At 41.1% G+C, this 25,918-nt stretch overlaps 1 protein-coding gene across 6 annotated transcripts in view; it reads right to left on the bottom strand.

Moving 5' to 3' along the window:
• Nucleotides 1-2,775: 2,775 nt before the first annotated feature.
• TCEANC2 (transcription elongation factor A N-terminal and central domain containing 2) overlaps nucleotides 2,776-25,918 on the bottom strand; it is a 40,866-nt gene continuing 17,723 nt past the window's right edge. For all 6 annotated transcript variants that reach the window (XM_057711661.1, XM_057711686.1, XM_057711651.1 and 3 more), the window contains exons 4-5: nucleotides 13,255-13,448; nucleotides 2,776-5,424 (exon numbers count right to left, since the gene is read on the bottom strand). In XM_057711661.1, coding sequence (XP_057567644.1) covers nucleotides 5,236-5,424; nucleotides 13,255-13,448 — 383 coding nt within the window. In that variant the 3' untranslated portion in view covers nucleotides 2,776-5,235. The remainder of the gene's footprint in view (nucleotides 5,425-13,254; nucleotides 13,449-25,918) is intronic.

The raw sequence follows: 25,918 nt of genomic DNA, 5'->3' as shown, positions 1-25,918 counted from the left end.
AATTGCCTAAATTAAAGATTTTAACAAGATGAAGAAGTTAGCATTTGATTGGACATCCTGGTCTTCTTGGATCATGAAACCAACCTCCTTAGCTTGTGGGCAAGTCTATTCCTGACAGCAACTGTATCATTTTGGTTGACTTAAAAGAAAATACAAAGTCATCCAATCAAATCATCTCTTCTGAAACCAAGGCAGTTGTCACCAAACTAATCGAAGCTCCAAAGCCTTGTTTTCTGGCTGGACTCCCTTCGATAGCAATAAAGGGTAGTAACAAACTAAGCCCTCGGCCCATCTGTCTGTGATGAACGCATCCAAAACACATTACAAATCTCAGAGTGAGGCTCTGAGGCCTGAGGCTGCAGCGAAAGAAAACCAAGGTTGACAGGCACAAGTTTAGAAACCTGATATTCCATCAATGAAAAAAGGCCAGCTGCCTCTCCCTTCACCACTGCACAGAGTAAATGCGCTGAGCCTCCTGCCATTTTTCATACTCGGGACTCTCTAATGATATCTGTTTGGTCAACCCTACACTTCATTCGTCAAAAAAAAAATCTCTAATTTACTGAATCTCAAGTGTTTCTTTCCTTTGCCTTAAGTAGTTTTTTTCATTAAAATTTTTTTCTTTAAATATCTGTTTGTACAGGAACATTTTTATCTCTTTAAAACACACATTTTATTAGGTCCCTCACCTCCTCAGAAACTTCTTGTGGCTTCCCATGATCTGAAGGCCAAAGTTTAAACTCCTTCACAGGCCCTCCAGTGCCCTGACTACTTTTTTGCCCGATTTCTCTCCATTCCTAAGACCCTTATGCTTCCACCACCCATTTTATCTGCCTTTACTGAAACAAGCCATGCACTTTTTACACCTCTGTGCTTTTGCACGCATACTGACCCCTCTGCTAAGAACTCCTAACTATCCTTCGAGATGTGGTTCAAATGTTAACTGTATGAAGACGTTCCTTCCCTTAGAATGGTGTTAATCACTGCTTTCTCCACTTCCTCAACATTTTAAATACCTAAACACCTAATATGCTGTACTGTAATTATTTTCCTATGTGCCTGTCTCCCACCAGACTAAGAGTTCCTGAAGGGTAGAAACTGTATCTCATTCACTGCAGTTTCCCCAGTGCCAGTCTAGTTCCTGGAACAGAGGAGTTGGGCAACATTTGTTTGTTTGTTTATAAACTTATTTATTTTATTAGCTGTGTTGGGTCTTTTTTGCTGTGCGTGGGCTTTCTTTTTAGTTGCGGGGAGTGGGGGCTACTCTTTGTTGTGGTGCGCGGGCTCCTCATTGCCGTGGCTTCCCTTGTTGTAGAGCACGGGCTCTAGGCGCGTGGGCTTCAGTAGTTGCAGCACATGGGCTCAACAGTTGTGGCTCACGGGCTCTAAAGTACAGGCTCAGTAGTTGTGGCGCACGGGCTTAGTTGCTCCGCGGCACGTGGGATCTTGCTGGAGCAGGGATTGAACCCGTGTTCCCTGCATCGGCAGGCGGATTCTCAACCACTGCGCCACCTAGGAAGCCCAACATTTGTTTGTTGAGTGAATGAAAATAGACAAGCTCCCTACTCCAAAGACCAGGACCTCCAATTTAACAACCACAAGAAGAGCATCAATAGGCTGCGGGAGCAGACTCTTACGTTATTTACTCTCGCAAATTTCCTCTAGCAACTGAACACATTTAGAAGACACATCCATGCCTAGACTCACAGGCAACAAACTCAGAAGTCCCAGGACTTCTCTCACCCCATTTCACGAGCTGACCCTTTCATTTTTAAGAGGCTGGAGCTCAGAGGCGCTTCTTAGTGAGTGGATGGATGTCGGCAAGCGTCCTTCCCTTTGGCAAGCATTCAGGATAGCTCCATTAGTGTTCATGGAAATTCTGCACATGCATCAAGGAGAAAACAGCCACAAATAACACAGCCTGCTTTCCAAATCTCAAGCACATCTCTGCAATCATTTTACTTTCCAACTATCACCACTGAAGCCTTTCAGCCAAAGAGCAATTTGTCTTCAACTTACTCTGGGTTCCTAAGTTAGCAGAACCCTTTGGTTGTTTATAAATGAAGCTTCCTACTTCCGGTCTCTCTCCCTGCTCCAACTTATCTTCTACACAGCCCCTTAACCAAAAAACTAACTAGTTCCTGCATGGAATCTGTCCAAACGCCTTCCCCTGATGCTCAAAAGACCCTTCAAATTTGATCCTGGACATCTAGGATCTGAAACCTGGGGGACAGGGATGAGCTGAAGATACAAACTAAACTGGAGTTGCCATAAACATGTAAAAGATGCTTGAAACCACGAGAGTGGATGAAAGCAATCTGGGAGGCTACGTACAGGCAAATAGACCGGGTTTTGAATCTTAGATCTGCTATTCACTATCTATGTGACCTTGAGTAAGTTACTAAACCACTGTGAGCCTCACTTTCTCATCTTTAATTGGGTATTTTTTAAAATGTGTAGCACAGTGCTGAGCAATTATTATTCCAGCTCCCACAGTTACCAGCAGTGGGAAACTGAACAAGATACTTCTGCTTGATGAGCCTCAGGGTCTCATCTGCAGTTCCTGTTAGGTATCCACAAGGCCCCATGGAATGCATGCTAAGCAAATGGTTGCTGAATAAAAGAAGAAATCTAAAAAACCAAAACTATACCTACTAATACAACAGGCGAGATGATTCAACAGGATTTTTAAAAACTATATAAAGATCAATGTAAACGCTAATATATTATCTTAGGAAAAATATCTAGTACGTAGAAGGTAGACAATGTTAGTCCCTTTCTGTCCTTGTTTTTTTTTAATTTCTCTAAAATAAATATCTGATAAGCTTAATCCATTAACAGAGCAAAAATATAAACACACACAAAATCATACAAGTATATTCAATAGCATTACATGGGCAGATTTCATTTTGCTACCAACTTTTTTCTTCCCCATCTCCTGTCTCCTTTCATGCCATCTTCTGACTCTCTTCTCCTCCCTAAGGCAGCCAATGGAAATGACCTGATATATATCCTTTCATACATTTCTCTATGCTCATATAATCCGGTACAAAGACATACATTCGTAGACAGGATTTTTTTGTTGTTTCCTTTTTATAAAACTGGATTCTTATTTCTGTATAAATTTCTTTTTTTTTTTCACTTAATAATACATCTTGGTCAACACTTCAGGTCAATGGATATAGAAGTCATTCATTCTATTTAATGACTTCTCATTGTCAGTCTTCCCCCCAACAAATAACGCTGCACAAAACATCCTTGTGTCATGTTTCTTTAGGAAAACTTTCTGCTGGGTCAATGTACGTATATGTTTTCAATATGAGTAAATATTTGCAGATTATTTTCCTAGAGGGATGTGGTAATTCATATTCCCACCATCAGTGCATAAAAGTAACCATTTCCCCACATCCTCACCTGAAGTTGGCATTTTAATTTAAAATGTTTTCCAGTTTTATCAGTGAAAAATGGCATCATATTACTGATTTTGCATTTTCTTGAATATTTTTGAGGTTAAGCATCAGTTCTTGCTTATTGGTCATTTGGGGTAAAGAGCCGTGATATATGCAACTTATTGTCAAGAGTGTCAGAAAAAAATTGTTGTTTGTGTGTGGGAGTGTGAGAGAGACAGAATGAGAGAAAGGGTGTCCTTGCCTTTTTTTTTTAATTAAATTTATTTATTTATTTTTATTGGCTGCGTTGGGTCTTTTTTGCTGTGCACAGGTTTTCTTTTTTAGTTGCGGGGAGTGGGGGCTACTCTTTGTTGTGGTGCGCGGGCTCCTCATTGCCGTGGCTTCCCTTGTTGCGGAGCACGGGCTCTAGGCGCGTGGGCTTCAGTAGTTGCAGCACATGGGCTCAATAGCTGTGGCTCATGGGCTCTAAAGTGCAGGCTCAATAGTTGTGGCGCATGGGCTTCACTGCTCCATGGCATGTGGGATCTTGCTGGAGCAGGGATCGAACCATGTCCCCTGCACTGGCAGGCAGATTCTCAACCACTGCGCTACCTAAGAAGCCCTGTCCTTGCTTTTTAATCCATCTCTTCTCTTTTTTTGGATTTTAAATCTCTCTCTTTCTTTTTCTTTTTTTTTTTGCCACGCCTTGCGGCTTGCAGGATCTTAGTTCCCCGACCAGGGATTGAAACCGGGCCCCCTGCAATGGAAGCACAGAATCCTAACCACTGGACCGCCAGGGAATTCCCTAAATCTCCCCCTTTCCACTCGCTCCTTCTTCTCAGATTACAAACATGCTCCAGTCTCCCCAAACCAAAAAAACCTTCTTTGGGTCTTGCTATCCGCCTCAAATTCCTGTCCAATCATTCTTTATTTTCACCAACTGTACTCTTTCTCAACCCCAAACACTTTTCAATAAACAAGCCATACCTTTGGTTTTAGGAGAAAAAAGCCCCACTTTATCATTACTTTTTTAAAAAAGCAAATATCATTTACATAATTGCTCAAGCAAATCTATATACAGGTATTTCATTTTAAAATACATATGTATACAATTTTTCTCCTACAGTAATTCATTTCAGGAGCAATTTCATTATGTATCTATCTTCTACAGAGCCCTAAACCGAGAGAACCAACGTATTCAAATAAACCCCAAGGTGTGAGGAGGCTTCAGGCCAGTTCCTCATTAGAAGCCTCAGCATGGGGGCTCCGGAGACCAATGCAGAAGGTCTTCCAGGGAGAGCTGAAACGTTCAGATAAGTGAGTTCTGGAAAGAAGGGGTAGTTGCCGGGCTCCGGCAGCCTCACCCCTGGGGTAGAGCAAAGAGAACAGACGGGAGTTCTGAGAGGCACTGGAGCGATCTAAACTCAGGGGGATGGAACCGAGTGAGCAGCCGCAGTAATTGAGTTTCAGTTACCTGCAGGGTGGCGAAATAAAGTAGTAACTTCATCTGCCTGACACAGGGGAAGTTTAGAGGTGTCCTTGGCATATTCACAAGTGAAATCTGTCACCCTTTCACTGCGCTGGGTGATGGCAACCGTCCTGCGCTTCCTAGGGACAGTGAGAGCACGACCTGTCAGGCAGCACCAGTGCATTCCAGCTAATGAAGCGCCTCCTGCAGGCCTGTCTCCCAGGGCTCTCTGCATCCTCTGTCTGAAGGAACAGCACCATGGGAAAAAAATTCAGCACAGCCAGCATCAGCCATCGCCCAAACTCAAAAGAATCTTTGAATGCCAGAGAGAGGCCCATTTTCCTTTCTACCCAGCCCAGGGTTGGAACCATCCTCAAGTCACTTTTTGTGGGTCTGTACAAACGTGCCGACTGGCAGCGTGCCGTTCTTCACCTGAGCCCGGATTTCAGCTCGATGCTTTAATGTGAAGACCAGGGCTCTCACCGTCCGCCGGTATGGCCCATTAATGAGGCGGGAGCAGAGATGAAACGTTTCCCGTTCGATATTTTCAACCAGTAGGTGATCCATCTAAAAAAACAGCAAAATTATCAAATTAGGGCCTTGCATTGCATAAGGATTAAAAGCAAGAGAGGCTGGAGCACTTTGCTCAGAGGCCTCCATTAATCAACTGAAATTCAAGGACATCTACTTCCTGTCACAAAAGAAACTGAAGAGCAAATTAATTCCACCCTGGCAATTAAGGAACAAGGCCATGTGCTTTGTGACAGGGACCTCATTCACAACCCCTGCCGGGTGGTAATATTTGCCATTATAACAGGAAACTGGCTTGAACCAAGCGATGGGTTCTGGGCCCTGGGCCCTGTACTTTACCAACCAGGAGTAATAAATCAGTGTAACAGTTTATACTTTTTTTGTTTGTTTCTTTTTTAAGTGCCTTTTAACTCCTTACAGCATTTTTTTTTAAAGTTTTTTTGATGTGGACCATTTTTAAAATCTTTATTGAATTTGTTACAATATTGCTTCTGTTTTATGTTTTGGGTTTTTGGCCGCCAGGCATGTGGGATCTTAGCTCCCCAACCGGGGATTGAACCTGCACCCCCTGCATTGGAAGGCGAAGTCTTAACCACTGTACCACCAGGGAAGTCCCTTCTTACAGCATTTTAAAAATACTGGGTCTGGATCCTAATACGTGTGTAAAGCAGTTTATAAATCACTTGTTACATTTAATGCTCACAACTCCTATTATCTCATTTTACAGATGAGGAGACAGGTTCAAAGGTAAAGAAATGCTCCAGATCTTACAACTATTAAGAGGCGGAATTGGGACTCTTGACTCGGAGCCCCCGACTCCAACATCCACGTTTCTTCCTTTTCACCGTACTCCCTGCCCGCTTAACATTCTGAGAGACCAACTGAGTTTGGAGAGACCTCTGCAGCGTCAGCTAAGCAGAAAGGGGCTTAGAGGATAGGACCTGTGGCAATTCAGGGGGGTCTGGCTCAGGCCCAAGCTCTCCTGAAGTCACACACAGGCCTCATCAAAGCAGGACAGGTCTGGGATTCTAGCCACATCATCTGGATCCAGGCCAGACTGGGTTGCTGGTCAGGGACCCCCTCAACTCCTTTCCAGGCGGGTCGCTCACTATTTGCCTCCCCGGTCCTGACCAAGGCCCAGCCTGAGCCTGCTTTCACACACTTCTACGCCTCTGCACAGGTACACATTTCCTCAGCAAGGCGCAATTTCCCTAGGAAACTCATTCCTGTTAGTGTGTCAAAGCTTAGCTAAAAAACAAAAACCAAATCCTAGTTTAAAGGACTGAGAGTTCCTCTTGGGGCTGCCACAATGTCCCGAGCTTCCCTTAGTCATTTTCATAACACATTATAATGATCTATTCTTCGGGTGTTTCTTCCCTGAGTCTGAGTTCCTTGAAAACAGGAAACAAATTTCTATCTCACTTGCTCTTTTTCCTTCCCTCTTTCCCTCCCTACCCTACCACACATTCAAATACTTACTCAGCACTATGTGCTCGGGCTGGGGAAAGAGCAGTGAACAAGGTCAACACAGCTCTCGACTCCACAGAGAGCAAGGGCCAGCCGGAGACAGACAGGAGCGGGGACTGTAAGTGTACCGAGCGCTAGGAAAGGGGACAGGAGCGAGTCCGGGGGCACAGCTACAGCAAAGGGACCCAACCCAGGAGGGCAGCGCCTGGCCTCAGGAGGAAACAGCGTTTGACGTGAGGCCTGGAGAATGAGTAGGACCAGGCCAGGTGAGGTGGGCATTGGCTTGGTGATGAATTCAATGAGCTGTACACATATCTTTTGTGTGCTTTTCCATATAGGTACTATACTTAGATTTTAAAAGGGAAACGTTTAAGAAAAAAATGCACCAAAATACGAAAAGGATCACCTGACATCTGATAAAGTGTCCTAACCAAAGAGAGAGACCAGCAGACCAAAACGAATATAATAAAGAAACTTAGAAGAGATGAGGACCAAGCAGGGAGCAGAAGAGAACTGAGAGGGAGAGAAAGAGAGAGAGAAAGAACGAATATCCAGGCCCAGACGTCTGCCTAGGCGTAACAGACAAAAGGCGTTCAGGGAAGTTTGTGGTCCTGATGACTGACTTACCGTCTCCAAGGCTGGTGCTGCAGTGAGTGGACTTGGTGCCATGGCTCTCCAGAACTGACTCCTCGAGCTTTGCATGGCGTCCTGGGTGGGCACTGAACTAGCCCCCAGCCTGGGGCAGCCCTCGTACCAGACTACTTTACAAGGCTGTAAGGGTGGCTGGCCGTCTGCCCAGCACTTGTCCAGCAACATTTGCAAGAGAGGCTCCTCACCTCAACGTGGGGCTCCTTGTCCCATGTGAGGACGGTTAGTCACAGACCGTTTAAAGATTCACTTAATATAACAGGCAAGAAAAAAGTCTTTTTTTTTCTTTTTTTTGAAGGGAGTGGTTGTTAGGGGAAGAAGGGTATGTGTGCATTTGCAAAAATAAGTCATGGCCACTCCATCAAATTGTAGTATACATAAAAAAGAACCTTAAGAGTGCCTTGAAAGGGAGGGAATACGGGGATATGTGTATAAAAACAGATGACTGAACCTGGTGTACCCCCAAAAAAATAAAAAAAAATAAATAAATAAATTTAAAAAAAAAAAGAGTGCCTTGAAATTCACAGAACTGGAAACCTATTCATACTTCACTCAGCAAATAGCTATTGAGTTTTTACTCTGAGTATGGTCTGATCTAGGTATTGGGGACACCCAAGCAGGAAACACCTGGGCCCCTACCTTCTAAGAAGTCACAGTCTAGAAAGGAGAGGCATGTACACAGAAAACTGTGGGGCAGCAGGACAGATGCTATACCAGCAACGTGATGGGAATAAGAAGCAAGTAGCTAACAATTCTCATGCACATCACCTGTTAAATGAAGGCCAATCGGAGTGAAGAAATGAAGGAAAACATCTGTAATATTAAAATATAAACCATAAGGGAAAATGATTTATCACGCATCCTTGTGTATAACATGTTCACTGCACAAAGTGAAGAATGCCTATCTTATAACTGACTTTGGATAATCCAAACCTACCCAAGCTGAGAGTTCTTCCCGATGGGTCCTAACCTGGTAATTTAGGTAAGCCCCCTTTTGGGTGAAAGGACCAGAGTCTTACTGAGACCTTGAGAAAAAGGGGTTTTGCTATGAGATACATGTGTATGAACAGGAACAAGAAAGCTGTAAAAAACCTAGGGATTTGTTTATGGACCATACCCTTTCTCTGTGTGTCTCATGATCTGCCTGGTCCTTTTTTCACGTGTTTTTGCTCCTCTCCATTTGCCTTACTGTCAATTCTAACTGCCCTTTCCTCTGCCCCTATTCTACACATCTCTACTCACAGCTTCTGCTTCCTCACATTGCCTCCAATATCCCTTCTGTTTCAAAACTCCCACTGTTGTTTCTCGGTATTTCCTAGTTCAATTTCCCAGAGATAGAGAATCCGATTTGCCTTCCTTATCTCCTTGTACCTGTGAGTTGAGTATGTGTTATTCAGTTGTCCAATCCTGGACAAGTTGGCAATAGCTGGGAGAAGATATAAAACACATCCACCCAGAGCTGTCTTTTGTCAAGGATTCTGGACTCAGAAGAAATGGTGCCATGATCAATTAGTGATGTTGGCCACGTCTGTAAGCAAGGGAAGAAGCTCTTCTTCAGGTGTTCACCTCAAGTGCAGAACTTCACACACTGTATCGTAACTATTTATTTGCCTGCTTCCCTCAGGAGACTGTGAGCCCCTGCAGGGCGGATACCACACTGGATCCATTTCTAAATTCCCCATGCCTAGTAGCATAAGTACTGGCACATATTAAGTGCTCAGTAAATATTTCTTAAATGAATTTCCTCTTTCTCCATGTATACCTCCCTCCTTTTCTGTTCTTTCAATAACACCCTATACATAGCAGATTAAATATGAAATATGTTTCTATTTTATATGTATTTTCTAGCAAGCAAAGTCCAACCACTCTTACAAAGGTCAGTTCAACTGCTGTTATTTTCCATGAAACCTTCCCAGATCTCCCTATCAGATTTCACTGTTCTGTACTTTGTGTGTTTACACCACTTGCTAGTAACACTAGTAATACTATTTCAGACATATTTCATCCTGCCTCGTATTTAGTTAGTCATTTACAGGCTCTTAGTCAAGAGACCGTAAGCTTTCTCAGGCTAAGGACTGAAACTCATTTACATTTGTATTCTCCTCTGGCACTAGTAGTAGTAGAACTAAACATCTGGTGAATTGAATACCACTAGAAGCAAACTTTGTACGAGTTTTCCAATAGCATGACTGGATTTGTACATATATACCCACCCACACTTCTTTTTGACCACTTGAATACGTTTATTAAAGAGCTGGTCAGAGCCAGAGGTGCAGTCTGAGGCCATTAAACAAAGAAAAAACTAACAGTCCCATATGGGGATGCACCCGTGACCTGGATCTCATTAGCACCATCTGACAACCAACTGGGCCAACCAGCCAGTGTTTCATAACTCTTAACGATAACAGGCTCACTTTGAGAATCAGATTCATTTTTTTTAATGACATAATAGGAAAATGATCACAGGCCGTGAGGTAGGAAAGAGAGTGGATAATGAGGAAGGGGAAGTAAGAGAATGACACCACAGGGGACGTTCATATGAGGAAAGATCTAAAAGACAGGGAAGAACAAAGAAGATCCGGAAGGGAGAAAGTCTAGGGGAATGGAGCGTGGGTCTCAACAATGGAGTTTTTATTCATCTATTCCATTATTCCAAGAACAAGGAAACAATCCATGAATCTGGAAAGCAAGATCTGTAGAGTAATAGAGAGATGCACTTTGGGGCCGTGTGTGTATAGTCTTCAGCTGTGGCTTTCACTACTAAAGGATAAGACCAAAACAAATAACACAGAAACATTATTTTCTATAAAAGTGTAATAAGTGGATTTGAAAAAACACATGCTAAGATCAAACTGCAAAAGCTTTTTAGTCATTGGGCCAATAAATTACCCAATGGTTTACTACTGCCTGATAAAGTACATTTATGGAGATTTGATGTCTGATTTGAATGCACTCAACATTGGTTACTGTGAAAGACCAGATACTGGATTAGATGGTTCATTGATTTACCCTAATATGAAAATGTTTCAGATGATGATGTTTGCTAAGAGTTAATTTTATATAAAAAGTGCTTGTATTTATATTTTCTGACATACCAAATGGATAAAAATACTATAAAATGCTGTTTATGCAAGGAAAACAGACTGATTTTCTTTGGCTAAGGAAGATGGTACGATGCACACTTTTAATTTTTAAAATTTACTCTTTGGGAACAAAACCATTCAACTTAATCTGATATTTTTTCCAATTACACTGGAAAGCACTAACAAATGCATCACTTTTTTTAACTTTGCTTTGTAACACTTGAGTGCTTACCACTTGATGTGCCATTTAAAGGATAATTAATGGATAAACTAAAAGGATAATTATTATGGAGTTTAATATAGCAGGCAAACTGCTCATTAATCCTCACAAGCATAGCTTCTTTATCATCATTTACTTAAAAAGATACCACAGGGAACTGGTATTTACCACCACATTAACTACACACTATATACCCACACTCTATGTTTCTTCCATGATTTTGGTTTATTTTAAAAATAAACCTCTTTTAAAATATCAAATAGTAAGTCTTGTTGGTGAATTGATACTCTGGAAAATTAGACTTACAACCTTCATATTTTTCCTCTCTTCCAAGGGCTTAATATTCATATTAATACTTCTTTAGGAAAAGTTAAGCAAACTTAGACAGTATTTTAATTCACTGAACCATCAAACAGACCCTAAAATTATAAACATAAAAAACAGAGATATATAGAAAAGTATATACAAAATGACACTCATATTGATCAAGATTAAAAATACAACATAAATGTAAATAACTGTCAATTTTCTGCAATGTTATTTAAATAATTAATAAAAATATCTTATGGAACAGTTGGCACATAATTGGCTCTTAATAAATCTGGGATAATCATCACTTGCCCCAGTATTCATCGAAAGAGCTATAATAATTTACCAAATAGGAACTGCACCAAAATATTAACAAGACTATGTCTGGGGACTTCCCCAGTGGTCCAGTGGTAAACAATCCGCCTTCCAATGCAGGGGACACAGGTTTTATCCCTGGTCAGGGAAATATGATCCCACATGCTGCAGGGCAACTAAACCCACGCACCACAACTAGAGAGCCTGCATGCCACAACTACAGAGTCCATGTGCTCTGGAGCACACGCGCCACAACTAGAGAGAGAAAACCCGCATGCCACAACTAGAAGCCCATGTGCCACAACGAAGATCCCACGTGCCGCAAACTAAGACCCAATGCAGCCAAAAATAAATAAATAAATTTAAGGAAAAAAAAAAGACTATGTCTGGATGGTAGGTTCAATGGTGATCTTATTTTTCCTTTCCACATTTTCTCATTTTCTATCATAAGTTTGTATTCAAAGACCCAAAACTTCATTTTTAAAGAGTAAATAATATACCACAAGTCCATTTGCCTTTCTTTTGTGGATGCATAATTGAGATACAACGGTTAAAATATTTTTTCAGAGAATGCTGTGACAGATTTAGTATTTAAATCAGACTTCTGAATTGCTTCTTTTGTTAATATTATTAAGTTATTCTTCAAGAGTATTTTATTAGGGATACCCTGAGAAGAGGAAAAAATATGGACATTATAGGTCTGAATTTTTTCCAGAATATTAAGTGACCTATAAGATTTGTTTGATGATGATGATTAATATAATTGCCAAGGAGCAAACCTTCTTCTTCTTGCCTGTGCACCTCAAACGACGACACCACCCAACTGTTGGTCATGAAGACCACAGGGATTGTGTCGAGCCAACTGACGACAGGCATTAGAACCAAAGGTGTGAGTGCTGACAAAAAATGGAGTACAGTCTTTTCAAAAGATAGCTATTTATTTTGTCACTGATATTCCGTAACAGAGTCCAACTCAGAATTTTTGCTTCAGTGGGAAGGGAAAGAATTTTATTTATTTATTTATTTATTTATTTATTTATTTATTTATTTATTTATATTGAAGCATAGTTGATTTACAATGTTGTGTTAGCTTCTGGTGTACAGCAAAGTGATTCAATTTTATATATATATATTCTTTTTCATATTCTTTTCCATTATGGTTTATTACAGGATATTGAATATAGTTCCCTGTGCTTTACAGTAGGACCTTGTTGTTTATTTATTTTGTACGTAGTAGTTTTTATCTGCTAATCCCAAACTGTAATTTATCCCTCCCCTAACCCCCTCCCCCTTTGGTAACCATAAGTTTGTTTTCTATGTCTGTGAGTCTGTTTCTGTTTTGTAAATAAGTTCACTTGTGTCATATTTTAGATTTCATATATAAGTGATACCATATGGTATTTGCTAGGGTAAGAATTTTAAATGGGAAGGAATCAACATTCATTAAGTGACTTCTAACCACCAGGTACTATACTATTCTTTTGTATATATAGTTCATTTAATCTTTCCAATAATCTTAGGTAGTAGGAATTATATAATCTTCATTTTACGGATAAAAAATCAAGTCTCTGAAATGTTAAGAGATTTGCCTAAGGTGTCACAACCAGTACATACTAGAGCCAGGGTTTTAATCCATGTCTTGCTAGTTCCAAAGCCTGCACTCTTTATACAATACTGTCTCCCTGAATGTTTACACATTCAGAATCCTTAAAAAAAAAAGTCAGAATAAAGCCATAGCACTTAAGACTACGAAAGTTCATTATGAAAATGTGAAGGTCATTTAACCAAGAGTACCTAGTCATCACATTCCAACCAGGACATTACCTCCAATTCCAAGGCTTCCGAGAGTAATTTCTGGGCGTTTTTCCTAAATGTCTCAGATTTAGGATCACTTCGGACTTCTATAGAAGGTCTATCCACATGTTTTTCAATGAAATTTCTCCACTCGGTGTAAACTTCTCTGGCAAGACAAGCCACTTCTGAATCTGAGTGTTGACGCATCTTGTTCACAGTGTGACCTGGAACAAGAGAACAGAAGCCAAAGGAAAGGTTGTTCTGTATTTTTCTGAAAAGTACAGGACTGAAAGGAATGATGTGTGGCACTTACCAAGTCATTCACATACCTAAGGATGGAAAGGCTCTTGTGCAAATCAAGACCTGTTTCTCAAAGGCTGAGATAACAAGATAATCACTGGGGGAGGATCACTGGCCTAGCCAATGCAATAAGTCATAAAACAGAAGCGTGATCAATAGATACTTAAAACAGAACAGCTAAGGTACCAACTCCTTAATCCAAAAATTGCAATAAAAGAAAATGAATTAATCATTTATCTTATCTTTTCAGTACATATTATATTTCAGGACAACCAAACAGTCCTAGCTATTGAAATAATATTCTTTATTTAGCTAATAAATATGATAAAACTGACAGAATTTTAAAAAATTTTGTGGCCCATGATGAAATAATTCATTCAGGTGACAATCAACAGTGGATGAACTCAGTCGATGAAAAGTTGATGGGGAAATTTACGATGGAAGGATGAGGTGTCATCACCTCCACTCATCAATCTTAGCATCCCTAAGAGTGGGACTATCAGATAGAGGTAGCACTTCACAGTCCTACCTATGAAGTAGTCTTGCACCCTCCTCGCAAGGAAAAGATGAACCACAACCCAACTAACTAGACATTCGAAGTTAACTTCCAGTTTATAGAAAATATGAGACACAGAGGAATAAGTTAAATTGTAGTATGAGAGACAAATCCAGAATGTGGGACATTCTACAGGACAACAGACCTGGTTTCTTTAATTATCGATGGCATTTTTTAAAAAAGGGAGTAAGGTTACGGATTGCTGATTAAAATCCTGATTGGAATAAACCAATTAAAATATATTTTGAGATAAACAAGGAATACGAATATACACTGGTTATTCAATCATATCAAGGAATTACTGTTGATTTTGCTAAGCATGATGATGGCACTGGGGCTATGTAGGAAAACATCCATGTTTTTAGAGATGCTTCCTCAAGTACACAGAGCTGAGATGACAAAAGGTCTGAGATTCTGCTTTAAAATACCTGAGTAACACAAAAACACAGAAAAGGGAAAAATAAAGTGAACGGGACCAAATCTTAACAGTTATTGAATGTAGGCGAAAGGCCGATGGGGGTTTGTATTATTCCCTTTATTTCTGTGAATGTTTGAGATTTTCATAATAAAAATGGAAAAAGAGGGAAAGGGTCAAAAAAGATCATATGGCAAAAGTACTTAGACAAAAATAAACACGTAGAAAAGCAAAAGAAATCGAGTAAACACTTAGAATTAAAGTTCAAAAAGTAGAAGAATACAAGCTAGGTATATTTTTAAAAAAGAAATAGCTTTTTTATGTCAGCAATAACCAGTCAGAATATACATACTAGGGGGAAAATCATGCTTAAACTAGTAAAAACCATAAACCACAAACCACTTAGTAATACATTAACAAGAGGGGGTTGTGTGTGCCCATGTGCTGTTTGTGTATGTGCCTATCTCCTCAGTAGCTCTGGAACCACTCCTGAACTCCATCCCCATCACCTCTGCCCTTGCCTTAGGGCATGTCGCCTCCAACCACCCCAGCAGTCTGACTGGCCTCTCAGCTGAAGTCTGGAACCCTTAATGCCATCTTCCACACTGCAGCCAGAGCGGCCTTTAACTTTATTATTTTCTCTTTCAGGGGTAATATTTTTTCTAAAACATTAATGTGACCATTATACTCCCCCACTTAAATCTTTCAATCCTATATCCAAATTTTTATTTTGTCACACAATTACCTTCACAATGTGCCTCCCTCCCATCTACTTCCTAGCTTCATTTCCAGCTATTATCCCACTGTCATCTGATACTCCAGCTACTTACAGCGCCTAAGACACTTCAGTATTTTTCTCACCTCTTTATTTTTGAACATATACTCAAGTGAGCACTTTGTCTGCCTGGAATAGTCTTTCTTCTCTCTTCATCTGGTTAACTTCCATACTGCCTTTAAGAATGAGTTTTAGGAGTCCCCTCCTCCAAGAAGTCTTCCGTAATAACCCTCAGTCTTGGCCGATACCTCTCCTCTGTGCTTCCTTAGCACCTCGTCCTCCTTTTCATCACAATAACTATTATAATTAGTTGTAATTATCTGATCAGTTATCTCTCTTGCCCACCAGACAGAGTTCCTTGAGGGCTAGAGCTGTGACACGTTCAGCTCTGTATCCCCAGCAGAAAGCACAGTGGCAGGAGATGGGGGTCAGGAACGCAGATGTTCGGTAAATGTTAGGGAATGAAGAAACCCTGATGAAGAAATACATATGTTTTTACTAAAATATATAACAGAAAATTTGAATGAAAGCGGAAAATATACCATATTATATGATGGAAAGACCAGTACAAAGATGTCAATATAGAAATTAATTTGTAGATTTAATGTAATTATGATAAAAAAATCTCAATAGGTTGCTCTTATCAGAATACATCCAAATAGCTTTAGCCTTATTTTAGAAAAACAAATGGGTAAGCAAATAAAATACTATTTTGAAAAGGAGGAATTATGAGGTATAACTGGCCTTATAAGACATTAGAACATATTATAAAGCAACTAAAATTATGTGGACTGGCACCAAAAAAACAGATGGATAGACCTATGGAATAAAAAAATGAAGCTGAGGAACAAACCCTATTGTATATAAAATTTAATATATAATAAAAGAGGCATCAATGAACAAAAGGAAATAGAAAAGAATTCAAGTTTGGGAAAAGAGTCAAAACATTTAGAAAATGTCTCAGATCAGGCCAACTGCATAGCTCAACACTTGCTTGAGTTATTTACTCCCCACACGTTGACTGAAGGCCTAGTACTACACTGGGCACTAGTCATGTGGGGCTAAACAAGAAGCTGTCCTTGGTTTAAAGGTTCTGTGAACAGCATCTGGAGGTGAGAAAGAAATGTAACTTCGAAGGGAAGACAAGAGTCTTAACTTCTCTCTCTAACCAATTACCTGCCAAGAATTTTTATCTAGTCTTTCTACTGCCTAGGGAAACAAATACATCAACCCTCATCACAAGGAGGAGGGGGGAGGGGAAGAATGCAGAACCCTTGTTAGAAATGTCTCAAGGTGCTTCCTAGCTGGCGATGCTTAGTGAGGTGCTTCTGAAACACATGCCACTTAAAAGCTGAAGTCGCTACTCAGCATTTTCCTTCTCTGGGTAGTTCTCCATATCCTTGAGATTATTCATTCAGAAAACAATTTTTTGTGCTGTTGGTCCCTGTTGTGGATACTAAAAATACAAAGATAAAGGAGACATTGCAGGACCTCAAAGAGCTAAATTCAGGGCATTTTAATACTTTTACTGAGCACCTACTTAATGCCTGGTGCTGAGGGTACAGAGATGAGAAAGAGACAGTCCCTGGAATTTAACCTACACTCACCCTGCCAAAGTGTGCAAAGATTAATGTACAAAAATATTCATTGCAGTACTGTGTACAGCAGCAAAAACCTAAAAACAACCTACAAGCTCACCATTAAGGGTCCAATTTGTTAAATGAATTATAGTCCATTCAAACAATGAATACTTGGCAGCCATTAAAGACTGCAACAGCTCTATGTGTAGTAACATGGAAAGATGATTACTTTACTCAGGTTCTCAGAAGAGCATGCACAGTATAAACCAATATTTATTTTTAAAATTACATTTGTGTATGTATATAAACACATTTGTTTATACGCAGAGAAAAAGAGTCTAAAAGAATTTATAATGAAATTATTAACAAGGGTCTCCTCTGAGTAGTGGGACTGTATCTACGCAGCTCGGCTCACAATCTCATGGGCTGGCTCAACCTGTAAGCAATCCTAGCAGTGCAGGATATGCTACACTAGAGGTGCATTCAGGGATTTCTTTGGAATAGAGATCCTTCCCTTCATGTGTTCCCCATCCTATCCTTTTCTCTCCCCAAAAAAGGCACTGTTGATTCAGCTTTATATATGAGAAATGAAGATGCAGAAGTCCCTCAGAGAGTCCTTCTACTTGTTGAATCCAATGGACCTTTTCCATCATGACGTTACTTGATACCTCTGTGGCATCTGACACTGCTGCCTTCTTCCTTCTGAAATATTCTCTTCCACTGCTTTTTGAGATACCGCTTATTACTGATTCTCCTCTTCCTTCTCCACCTCTTCTGCTGGCTGTATATGCCTTGCCCGTCTTTAATTACCTGTGAATCCAGCTGGGGCATTGTCCTTGGCCTCTTCTCTTCTTTCTTCACCTGTTTTCCCTGAGTAATCTTGCCACTCCTGTAGTCCAACTACCATCTGCAAGCAGATGACTCCCAAATATGTATCCCTAGCAACAAGGCTCTCATGAGCACCACACGCAAACATCCAGTCTCCTCCTGGACATCTCCACCTGCTTATTTTGCAAGCATCTCTAGCTCAGCATTTCTAAAATGGACAATGGATCTCATTATTATCCCCCTTAGCCCCTGCTCCTGTATTTCTTGTCACACATAGCACTAGCATTCACCCATCATTTTACGCTCCTTAATATTTTTTTTAAGATTTTTTTTTTTGATTTGGACCATTTTTTAAAGTCTTTATTGAATTTGTTACAATATTGCCTCTGTTTCATGTTTTGGTTTTTTGGCTCTGAGGCATGTGGGATCTTAGCTCCCAGACCAGGGATGGAACCTACACTCCCTGCACTGGAAGGCGAAGTCCTAACCACTGGACCACCAGGAAGTCACTAGGCTCCTTAATAGTTCTTATATCTTTTCCTTTTCCTCATTTGCCTCTTTATTCTCACTACTGCCCTGATTCAGGTCCTCATCACCTCTCCACAGGTCTACAGCAATGACTTACTAACCAATCTTCGTCCCCAGACCGGCATTCTCCAATTCATCCTCTATACTAAAGTCAGATTAACCTTTTAAAAACACAATTTGATCACATCATTCCTTTACTGGAAGCCCATCAATGGCTCTCTCCTCTATCCTCAAATTAATTTCCAAGTATAGATTCAAGCCCTCGATGGCCTGGAAGCTCTTTGGCCATACCTCTCACCATGTCTCTCTCTTTCCTCCCTCTCCTCAGTCCCAGCCCTCCTACCCCTTGGCCTCCAGGTGCTAAGGTCTAGCCATAGAGAGCAGTTTGCATGTCCTTGTTTGGGGTCAGGCAGTCTGGCCTTCTTACATTTCTGTACCTTAGCTCACATTGTTCCCTCTGCCTAGAAGGTTTAAATGCCCTCTTTTCCCTCTAAACTTGACGTAAACATCTTGGGGGCAGAACCCCACACCGTACTGCTTACTCCAAGACACACTCCCAGCTCCCACGATAGTGCCTACCACGGAACAATCGAGAAATGTTTGCTGAACTGAATCAAACAGTTACATTAAAAAAAAAAAGCTGACATTTGGCTTTCAAATGGGCTTTGTACTAACATCTGAATATGGATGCAGTTGATTGGGAAAATCACATAATTGCAAACAAAATAATGGAACTATACTGTAAAGAACTGAATGAAAAGTTTCTAATTCTTACCATTGCTAAGAATTCTTCCTGCTTACTACTCCAGATTTTATAGGAATTATCTCATTTAATTTTTGTAACTAAACAATGAAGTAAGTACTATTATTATATCTCTTTTTACAAATGAGAAACTAAAGCTCAGCAAAGCAACTTGCCCTGGGCCTCACAGCTAGTAAGCATGGAAGCCAAGATCTGAGCACAGCAGCCTGACCCCAGAGCCTACACACTTCACCCCCCAACACCCTGTCCTTCTCTGTTACTAGGGACTGGCACACAGGGAGTGTTCAATAAAGTTCTGTTGAGATGATGTTGTTCACCTTCATGATATTCCTAAATCAGAGCACAGGTCCTGAGAGGTGGCCAAAGGGCAGAAGACTTCGACTCTCAGGCCAGGCCAAGGGAGTCACTGCTCTTGGCCTGCAGGGGGCAGTACACCTCAGGTACTCCGGCAGGAGCCCCACCTAGACTGGTCAGGAGGCTCTCCCAACACCAGGGAAACCACCCCAAGAAGGGCAGGGCTATAAGGAGACCTGGGGGATGCAAGCTTTGCCGGTAAGAGGGTGACAGAGGGAAGAGTGACAGCAGGGAGGGCATTCATCTGGGGCAGGAAAAGAGAAGAAAGAAGGCCTAGGGAACCCTCTTCTATAAAAAACAAGACAAAATGATAAACTTTAGATCAAAAAGGGAATTTTGTGATAAGAATGATAGCCACTGCACTGAAGGCTTTACATTTAAGTCAATAAATTCTCAGAAAAACCCTGTGAGGTAGTTGCTATTGATTCCCCATTTGATATGTAAAGAACTTGGGGAACTAAGAGGTTAAGGAACTTGTGCGGGACATGGCAAGTAAGAAGCAGGGCCAAGTTTCAAACGTAGGCAGTTTGGCTCCAGAGCTCAAGTATTAACCCTATATTGTTGCCTCTAGTGATCATACAGTCCTACCTCCTCCTGATTCAGATGAAAAAAATGAGGCTCCATGAACTTTCTCCAAGGTCACAAGATGGTCAGTAGCTACATCAAGGAAGTTAATGATCTGCAAAAAGTCATTATTTGCTCCATGAAGTTTATGTTTGAAAGCAAGCAGGGCCACTGACTGGTCTTATGATCTAGGTCAAGTCCCCCGGGTTTAAAAGCACAGAGTTTCTGCATCCCAGCACATTTTTAAGACAAATTCCCTGCAGGAAGCAGTCTTTTGCTCATTTAACAAACATTATCAAATACTTAGTAAGTACCAGGCCCTGTGCTAGACCTTGGGATAGAATGTTGAACAAGACACAGCCCTTTACTCAAGGAGCTCCAGGTAGGTCTAAACATAGGAGAAAACACCTAAACAAAAACAAGTGCACCAAAATGTTACAGGTCCTAAGATACTACTGAAGGGGAAACCCAAGGGAGGGCAAAAGGACAGAGGAGTCAATCTGGCTGGCAAATGGGCCAGGGAATACCATGAAAGAGGCAATTCTTGTCCTGAGTCTTAGACAAGCAGTAGAGTGAACAAAAGCACAGAACTTGAAAGAGCACAGCATAATTGGAGGGCTGTGGTAGGCAAAATAGCAGTCCCCAAAGAGATCCATGCCCTAATCCTCAGAACCTGTGAATACGTTACCTTACATGGAAAAAGGGACTTTGCAGATATGATTAAGGTTAAGGACCCCGAGATGGGGAGATGAGCCTGGATCACCTAGGTGGGTCCAATCTAATCACATGAGTCCTTAAAGGCAGAAGAGACAAAAGAGTGGGTCAGAGAGATGAGGTATGAGAAGAACCGACCCACCACTGCCAGCTCTGAAGATGGAGGAAGAGAATCATAAGCCACAGAATGCAGGTGGCTTTTAGAAACTAGAAAAGGCAAGTAAACAGATTCTCCCCTAGAGTCTCCAGAAAGGAATGTAGCCTTGCCAACACCTTGATTTTAGCTCACTGAGTGAGACCTGTACTGAACTTCTAACCTATAGAAATGTAAGATGATAAATCTATGGGGGTTTTTTTGTTTTTGTTTTTTATAAATTTATTTATTTTATTGGCTGTGTTGGGTCTTTTTTGCTGTGCGTGGGCTTTCTTTAGTTGCGGTGAGTGGGGGCTACTCTTCGTTGTGGTGCATGGGCTCCTCATTGCCGTGGCTTCTTTTGTTGTGGAGCACGGGCTCTAGGCGTGTGGGCTTCAGTAGGTGCAGCACATGGGCTCAATAGTTGTGGCTCATGGGCTCTAAAGCACATGCTCAATAGTTGTGGTGCACAGGCTTAGCTGCTCCGTGGCATGTGAGATCTTCCTGGAGCAGGGATCGAACCCGTGTCCCCTGCATTAGCAGGCAGATTCTTAACCACTGTGCCACCAGGGAAGCCCTAAATCTGTGTTTTTTAAACCACTAATTTTCTGGCAATTTGTTATGGCACGACCCATAGATAAGGAACACAGGAGCTTATCAGAAGTTCAGGACTGCCAAAGCAATGGGAATCTATGGGACAACCTGAGAATAGAAGGCCATTTGCAAGTTCCTTGCCACTAACTTATCCCGTGGACTGGGGCAAGTTAATCACATACCCATTCATTCACTTACTCACTAATTCATTTATTCATTCAACAAACATTTTAGCTTCACCAAAAAGATTATGTTTCATCTGGGTCTTAAAGGACAAGTAAGAGCTTGCCGTGGACAAGGGTACATCTTTGGGTTTCAGGAGGTGGCATGACATGGCATACATCCATCCTAGCTTTGTCGCTTATTATTTGGTTTCCCAACCTGGGGCAAGTTACTGTAAACTCTCTAAGCCTCAGTGTTCTCATTTGTAAAATGAGAAAATAATAATATTTACCTTATAGAATTGTTACATGGATCAAATGAAATCATAGAGGTGAAAGTACTTTGTAAGTATAGGGGGTTTTGTCATTAATCAATTATAAATGAAAATCAGATCAATATGATAGACTTAAAACTGCTCCCAGAATGTTTATATTTACAGTGCTGCAGAAGTGGAGCATGCTTGCCTACCAGTTTGAGTGCAGGGCCTAACTCCACTGTTTCATCAGCCATTTACTCGATACCCCCGGTGCACGGGTTTCCCTTATAATACAGGTATTCAGTCACAGAGGCCCCATTAGGTGCCAGATCCAAAGGCTTTTGCCCAGCTGGCCCTCAGCTTCTCAGACCACTTGAGAACAGTGAGGCCTCTCACTTTCTCAGCCTCTCAAAACACACTCCTCTTTAGCCCATGTGTCACTGCCCTGGTTCTCTTCCTCTCTCTCAATACACTCCATCTGCCACTCACCGGCTCCTCTTCCTCTTCCCATTCCCCTACCACGGATATTCTCCCTGGTTCAATCCTTCAGCCTTTAATCTTTTCTTTTACTCAGAGAATTCATCCACTTAAGTGATTTTAAGCAAATGCTTCCAGGCAAATGTCTTCCAAGTACATATTTTTAGTCTAAATCTCTCATCTGAGCTTCAGTCCTACATCTCCAATTGCCTGCTGGACACTTGCACCTAAAGAGTTTATGTCGGAGCAAACACTAACTAAAATGAAAATACTAGGAAAAAACTCCCACTTGAAGTACACAAGAAAATGCACTAAATTCTGATATAAAAGAGGTGAGCTTGAGCAGATGGCAGAACCCATAGAGATGGTCCAATAAAATAAAGGCACATATGGCTGGGATCCAGGGCACAATGGCAGTCTGCTAAACAAGAAAGAACACTGTCCCAGAAGACCTGGGTTCTCTTTACATCTCTGGTGCTAACTCACTATGTGGCCCTGGATAAGTCCCTTCACCTCTCTGAGGCTGAATTTCCTTGTTTATAAATTGAGGTAGCTAAAAGGATTTAAAAGTTTATGACATTGATATTTATAAAGTTCAGAAACAGAAACAAAAACTATAAGATCTCAACAGTAAATGGACAAAGAACACAATTCACAAAAAAAGGACAAAGTGCCAATAAACAAATAGAAAGCAGTCTATTCCATACAGCAGATGAAAACAAGATGCTATTTTTACCTATTAAATTAGTAAGATTTTAAGAAAATGGTAGCAATGTAAATTGAAACAGTCTTTCTAAAAATCTAGAATTCAGAAATGGATCACGACGGGAGATGCATACCCAGGAGTTGTCTGAATTAAGGCCTCGGTTAGGCTGGAGAAGTGGACAGCCTCTCTGGCTAAGTGCTCTAAAGCAGCAGCCAAAGACTGAGGTCTAAGCTTTATGGAAAAGTACCCACTGTGAGAGGACAGGGGACAAGGACCGAAGAAACAGAGAAAGGCAAGAAACAGGAATACAGAAAGCACCATAGAGAAAATCTTGTTTGACCTTGTCATTTTCATGCATTTGACGAATGTATCCTGAGCATCTGCTATATGCCACACTAATGCCTGAAATGCACTGGTGAATAAAATATACTGCATGGTCTTGCTGGCACAGAGTCCCTGTAGAGTAAATAAAAAATAACTAAGTAAATAATTAAATAAGTAATTACAAACTCAGATAAGGGCTTGAAGGAAATAAACATTTAAAAAGTAGATAAAGAACTGGCAACAAGTTCACTGTCATTTATGTTGACAGAAAAGTGAGTAATCAATGGTCTTAAATTCGCAGTTCTGGGAAGATGAGAACTGAGACAAGTTCTATTGGATTTGGATAGAATGAAATCACTTGTGTCCTGAGAGAGAAGAATACTGGTTCTGGGAGAAGCCAGCATGGAAATAATTTAATGAAGGAGTGGAAGGGGCAGAAATGGGAGTTGTGATTCTTAATCATATTTAAAGGAACTTGGCTACAAAAGGAAGAAGTGAAACGAAGTGTCTGGAAAAGATGGCAGACAATTAAAGGAGAAGATTTAAGTGTATCTGAAGGCAGAAAGAAAGAGCCAGTAAAGGGGGTAAGGGTGACAACAAAATGAGAGGCATCTTGGCCCCCTCATCTCCAGAGTCAATCCTTGCAAAGTCTGGTCCATTCTCCCTGATAAGATCTCCCTATGAATTTGTCACTCAACAGGTTAGATTCTCTCCTATTTTAAAAATTAGAGGGACTTCCCTGGTGGTGCAGTAGGTAAGAATTCGCCTGCCAATGCAGGGGACCTGGGTTTGATCCCTGCTTGGGAAAGATCCCACATGCTGAAGAGCAACTAAGCCCATGCACCACAACTACTGAGCCCACGCGTCTGGAGCCTGTGCTCAGCAACAAGAGAAACCACTGCACTGAGAAGCCCATGCACCACGATGAAGAGTAGTCCCTGCTTGCCACAACTAGAGGAAGCCCATGCGCAGCAACGAAGACCCAGTGCAGACAAGTAAATTAATTAAAAAAAAAATTAGAATTTTCTTCAATTCCACATTCCTTTCTGATATTGCCGCCTCTCTCCTTTCAATACCAAACTTCTTGAAAGAGTTTTCTATTTTTACAGTTCATTTCCTTACCTCCTCCTCACTCCTCAAACTTCTGCTCTTAACCTTGCCTTTGAAACTGTCCTTTCCAAAATCATTAATGACCTTACTCTGCAAAATCCAATGTGCACTTTTTAAGAATTAGCTTCTTTGGCCCTCTGCAAACAATGGACACTGCTGATGAATCCCCTTAGAAGCCCTCCTTCCCATGCCATGACAGCGTTCTCTCCTGTTTCCCTGGTCACACCTTCCCCATCTCCTACAAGCCTCTTATATATTGGTGTGCATCAGGATTTGGGACTTGGCTCTTTGCTTTTCTACATACTCTCCCTGGGCAATTACCTCTGTTTCTAACTATATGCTGATGATGACTCTCAAGTATATATTACAGTCCCGCCTTAGCTTTAGCCTTGTATCTCCAACATTCTGTTGGACATTTCCTCTTGGATGTCCCACAATATGTCAAACACAATAAGTCTAAAACTGAACTTATTATTCCCCCCACCTCCAAACCTGCTATCTCCTATCTTACTGAGTAGTACTTCCATCCATCTGCTTGTCCGTATCAGAAATCTGGGCCTCAGCCTTCACTCTTTTATCTTCATTCCCAACTTCCAATCAACTTCTAGGTTCACTGGATGCTATTACAATTATGTCTCTTGATTCCAACCACATTTCTCCATCCTCATGACTACTACCCCTTCCAGGCCACCCTCATTTCTCATCTAGATGTTTTAGTAGCTTCCTAACTGGGCTTCCGGCCTCTAGACTTGCTTTTCTCCAACACTTTTCCCATATGGCAGACAGATTTTTCTAAAATGCAAATTTGAATTCAAGAACCCTTCAATAACAACCATTTATTATCTTTAGGATCTCAGGCTTTGTTGTGAACTAAAGCTACCCTTTCACTGCAATACAACTAGATTCTGGATTAAAATCACCTCAAAAAAAAAGCAGAGCTAAAGGGGTGGGGTTATCCTAAGGGCTGATGTTAATAGCAACACTACTGAAATACTTAGCTTTGGGTCAGTGGTGAAGTGGGAGACCTAATCCTTGGACTCTGATTCTGAGCTGGGATCCCTGAGGGGTGTGCTAAAGTATTTCATATCAGAAGTGGCCCTTGACTACTGGCACAAACAAACAAAATAAAAGAAGCTAATCCCCTCTACGGGGAAACTTCTCCAGTTTAGCCCCACAGAATTCCCACAGATTGAAAGAAAATAATGAGCTCACAATTAAAAATCAACAAGCAGAGAATTCCCCAGCAATCTAGTGGTTAGGACTCCACACTTTCATTGCTGAGGGCCCAGGCTCAATCTCTGGTTGGGGAACTAAGACTCCTGCAAGTTGCGTGGCATGACCGGAAAAAAAAAAAAAGTTAATAAGCACATGGGAAGGCAAACACCCTGAGAGTCAGCAGAAACAATGAACAACGGATTTAAACCCCCAAGGACTACAAATACTACAACAGTCAGATGACTACAGAAGAACTATACACTAAGTGTTTGAAGAAATAAAAGGCACAATCACAAGTATGTACAAATAACATTTAAGAGAGACAGATTTAGGGGGGAAA

The sequence above is a fragment of the Hippopotamus amphibius genome, chromosome 1 (genome assembly GCF_030028045.1).
Source record: "Hippopotamus amphibius kiboko isolate mHipAmp2 chromosome 1, mHipAmp2.hap2, whole genome shotgun sequence".
In the NCBI taxonomy this organism is placed as follows: domain Eukaryota; kingdom Metazoa; phylum Chordata; class Mammalia; order Artiodactyla; family Hippopotamidae; genus Hippopotamus; species Hippopotamus amphibius.
The sequence above is the reverse complement of the archived record's forward strand: the minus strand, read 5'-3'. Positions and strand labels throughout refer to the sequence as shown.